This window comes from Perognathus longimembris, chromosome 23 (assembly GCF_023159225.1).
Source record: "Perognathus longimembris pacificus isolate PPM17 chromosome 23, ASM2315922v1, whole genome shotgun sequence".
In the NCBI taxonomy this organism is placed as follows: domain Eukaryota; kingdom Metazoa; phylum Chordata; class Mammalia; order Rodentia; family Heteromyidae; genus Perognathus; species Perognathus longimembris.
The window spans coordinates 412,429-416,993 of NC_063183.1; the positions used below are offsets into that span (position 1 = coordinate 412,429).

Sequence of the window (4,565 nt, forward strand, 5' to 3'; positions counted from 1 at the left end):
CAATTTTTTTTTTTTTTTTTTTTTTTTTTTTTTTTTTGGCCAGTCCTGGGGCTTGGACTCAGGGCCTGAGCACTGTCCCTGGCTTCTTCTTGCTCAAGGCTAGCACTCTGCCACTTGAGCCACAGCACCACTTCTGGCCATTTTCTTTATATGTGGTGCTGGGGAATCGAACTCAGGGCCTCATGTATACAAGGCAAGCACTCTTGCCACTAGGCCATATCCCCAGCCCTTATTTCCAATTTTTATATCAACAAATCTATTCCTGATTTTTAGTCTTTTACTAACCTCTGTTTTAACACTTTACACTTCAGCTTTTATTTGCATTTGAAGATCCCTTTGGAACCTTGAGGCACTAGGGCACTACCCATTGCCTTGGGGCCCCGCTTGTTTTAAAAGAGCCATTTTTTTTTTGTGTCTGTGTAGCCTGCATTAGCTTTTGGAAAATTTGAACTCCAATGACAGTTTTTCTTAATGTAAGAATTATAAGCACCAGCACTGTACCAAGAATCCAGACTTAGCATCTTTTTTTTTTTTCAAAATACACCCAAATTGGGCTGGGAATATGGCCTAGTGGCAAGAGTGCTTGCCTCCTACACATGAAGCTCTCGGTTCTATTCCCCAGCACCACATATATGGAAAATGGCCAGAAGGGGCGCTGTGGCTCAGGTGGCAGAGTGCTAGCCTTGAGCGGGAAGAAGCCAGGCCCTGAGTCCAAGGCCCAGGACTGGCCAAAAAAAAAAAAACAAAAAAACATCCAAATTGCAAAATAGCATAGAAATCAAATTTCGACATACAGATAAACTTTTTAACCCACTTTTTAAAACTTTTCCAATTTTTTTTTGAAAGCATCTTTGGAGAAGTGTTTAATAAGCTTATTTTATTTAAATCCTCCAGTAAGAAATGGAGAATTCACTGCCTTTAACGCTGTGTAAATATTATCTGCCCAATCTGTAGGTGCCAACATTCCTTTATTGGAAATATTAGTATTCCCTCAACACAGTTCCAAAAGGATTTAAAAGTCTCAGAATTCTGGGTCTCCTTTGGCTTGCTTCTCTCTTGATTCCACCCAGGCTTTATTAATGGTGCGCTTCATGTCATCATCTCCATCTTCATAAATTTTCTTTAGAACATTCATTAATCCCTCACTGGGATCTGCTTCGGTGTCATAAGAAGGCTTTTCCTTTTCTTTGCACTCCTTTTCAACTTGAGTCAAGTAATCCCATCGAACGTTTTCTGCTTTCTTTTTACATAAGATAAGAACTGTATCCGTCTTGACTTTTTTTTTTGGCCAGTCCTGGGGCTTGGACTCAGGGCCTGAGCACTGTCCCTAGCTTCTTTTTGCTCAAGGCTAGCACTCTGCCACTTGAGCCACAGCGCCACTTCTGGCCATTTTCTGTATATGTGGTGCTGGGGAATTGAACCCAGGGCCTCATGTATACGAGGCAAGCGCTCTTGCCACTAGGCCATATACCCAGCCCCCGTCTTGACTTTTCTTGAACTGCCTTCTACAGAGATGGGCTTCAAGAGATTGTTCACTATCATGGAGTTATTCTTCCCGTTTAGATTATTCACCAAAAGATCAAATGACCTGTCCATGAAATGCACCTGCACATTCTCATTGGGAACCTGGTGAACTCCAGTTAAGGTAATGTAGATTTTCACAAACTTATTTGACTGATCCCATCCGTAATTACTGATTTTCACTGTATATCCAGTTGTAATAGGAGCAACAACAGCAGCTGGCTTTTCATTGTCAACTTGTTTTTTCTGTGATTTCTGTTGCATCTTGTTCTTTATTTCTGTCTCAGTCTTAGACTTTTCAGTTGTAAGAGCATCGCGTACTCTTTTCCTAGTAGACTTTTCCAGTAATACTTCTTCTAGGTCTTTCTGCAGCTCCTCCAAAGCTGAAGCCATGGTGCGGGCAGGTCAGGCCAAAGGCCGAAACTGTGGTCGCACACGGGGACTAATGGTAAACGGCGGCCAGAGCGCGACCACCGCAAGCAGAGACCCCAACTGGCGCCAGACGCAGCGCTTGTGCACCTTTCGTACACCCCTTTTCCAATTTCTAATATATCCCAAGGGGCAGGTTGTTGTTTTTTCTTCTTAAATTCTGCTTCTCTTTATTTGCTTTGTTTTTGTTCCCAGTCCTGGAGCATGGACTCAGGGCCTGAGTACTATCCCTGGCTTCTTTTTGCTCAAGGCTAGCACTCTACCTCTTGAGCCACAGTGCTACTTCTGGCTTTTTTCTATATATGTGGTGCTGAGGAATCCAACCCAAGGCTTCATGTATATGAGGTGAACACTTTACCACTAGGCCATATTCCCAGCCCAAGGGGCAGTTTTAGAAATACCATCATCACATCACCTATTTTACTATCAGGTTTTCAGTGTCCATCTGCAAGGAAAAGATTCAGAACAAAGAAAGGCCTCCATTTGGGCATATACCCATCTGACTTCTTAGGGCTAGATGAACTGCTTTTGTGCCAGCTTACTTCTACCATGCATGGACTCCCCTATAGGGCCTGTCCCACCAGCTAAACTGCACCTTTGCTAGATCATACCTCATCCCTGAAGACAGGCACACAGGCCATCCTAAGTTTTTCTGTCCTTTCATCTTGATTTCTGAGAAACCCAAAGCAGCTTTTTAACAGTGATAAACCTTTATATAGAAACCAAATTTCTGACATTTAGTACCAAGTTTTAACAGTGGAGGAAAATTTCAAGTTCCCAATGCCTTTTGACAAGCCCAATAACTTAATTACAGCCTAAACAGTCTTCTCCATAAAGATACCAGATTTCCTGATGTTCAAACTAAAGAATCCTTAGATACCTTTTAACTATAGTTTCTCTTTAAAATAATGCAATAGTCCTTTGAGACTTTTGTTAATGCTCAAACCTTTTTGAAGTTTAAACTTAAACTCATCCATTTTTTACATTATGCTGGCAGTTTTTGATCTTGAACATGTTCCCACTCTCTCTCTCACACACACACACACATGCACTCATGCAAAAAGATCTTAAAGTGCACAAGAATGAACATTGGGCCATACATTTTTCAGTGGCAAGAGATATTTTTGCCAGTCTTACTCTTGCAGATGACCAAGATTTGAGATAAAACTTTTCTAACAAAACACTTTAGCTGGGCCTCACTTTTTCAGGGCTTGCTAGTTCTAGCAAGGCATTTTAGTACACCAAATATTTTTCTGGTGAAGATAACTGGATGGGGGTCCCCTGGAGCTAAACCCAGCCCACCCAGTACTTGACTATAGTCTGTAGCCCAATTTTGACCAGAGCATTTCATATATCAGCTGACCTTTTGAACACCTTCAGTTGGGGGAAGAAGGTGGTTACCTGTTTCTGATCTCTTAGCCCACCAGGTAGCCTGACTGTCTTTTGCCAATTTTAGCCAGGAGCACTTTACAATTTCAATTTACACTGAGACTAAGATTAGCCAACTGTCTGAACCAGGCCCTCAGCTCCCTGCACCCTCCCAACTGTCTTCTTACAGAAGGGGATATAGCAGGTCTGTGACAGGGCCCAGTTAAAGGCTAGAACTTTTGTTTCTCCAGAGATGTCCAGATAAACAACAAAAAATGGGACACCGGATCCACATTTAAAACTGGTACCAATTTTAAAAACAGAGCAAGACAAAACAAGGCAGAGAAACAGAGACTTGATTCCTGAATATTTTTAAGTAACTTCAAAAAGGTTTTCTTTGGATGGCATGTCCTGCATCAATGAGCTGGCTGTCAGAGTAATGGAAAGACCATGGGACCCATGAAAGTCTCAGAAGGATTCTCCCCTGTGAAGATTTCCATCCCTTGGCAGTCAGCCCACCTAGGTCACCATCAGTGGCTTCAAGGAACCCAGATGCCCTACTCAGCACTGGGAAGGATAGAGGCAAACTACTCAAACCAACAGGACAAACAAGAGCCCCCAGATGTATAGACAGAAGTAACTGTAAACAGAACAAGTACACACAAGTGGCCACAACCAGACTCTGTATCTAGACAATTCCTGTTACAGGGGTGTGAGGGATGTCTCCCTACACCATGGACTGGGGAGGTTAAGCCACGTCCAGCCCTCCACTGAGCCCTCCCAAGCCGGCCCCAGACTCACCTTCAGAGGGTTCTAGGGACTCCTGTGCACACTGGCTGCTGGGAGGGAGCCCAAGGAAGCATGCCTACCCTTCTTCAGGGCTGAGGAATGTCTCTCAACAGCCACCCCCTAAAAAGGGTCACCTCTTACTGCATTGGGTGCTCCCCACAGCCAAGGCCTGAGGTTGGAGTGACATCTCGCTGGGGCCTCCAAATATTATATCCCAGTACCTGCAAACAGGACCTCTGACTCAGGTAAACTGGACAAGGAGTTTGTATTAAGCCCTGGCATCTGCACTCATCTATTTCCATAGGAGAGCACAGCACGGAGCCTTTGTTCAGCAGGGTTTTTGAAGGGAACAGCCATATACAGATGGTGTTGTGTTACTACAGACAGATTTACAGAAGTGGCTAGTTAGTGATTACATATAACAGTCTTCAAGGCTGTTGGGGACACCTGTGCCTTTA

The 4,565-nt window shown here is 43.6% G+C and overlaps 1 protein-coding gene across 1 annotated transcript; it reads right to left on the minus strand.

The window, feature by feature from the left end:
• Positions 1-846: 846 nt before the first annotated feature.
• Positions 847-1,929, minus strand: LOC125340629 (calcyclin-binding protein-like). Its single transcript, XM_048332356.1, has 2 exons — positions 1,489-1,929; positions 847-1,276 (listed from the first exon to the last, which is right to left on the minus strand). Exons 1-2 carry the CDS (start codon positions 1,912-1,914, stop codon positions 1,022-1,024), a joined length of 681 nt encoding a protein of 226 aa, XP_048188313.1. The 5' UTR covers positions 1,915-1,929; the 3' UTR covers positions 847-1,021.
• Positions 1,930-4,565: the final 2,636 nt, after the last annotated feature.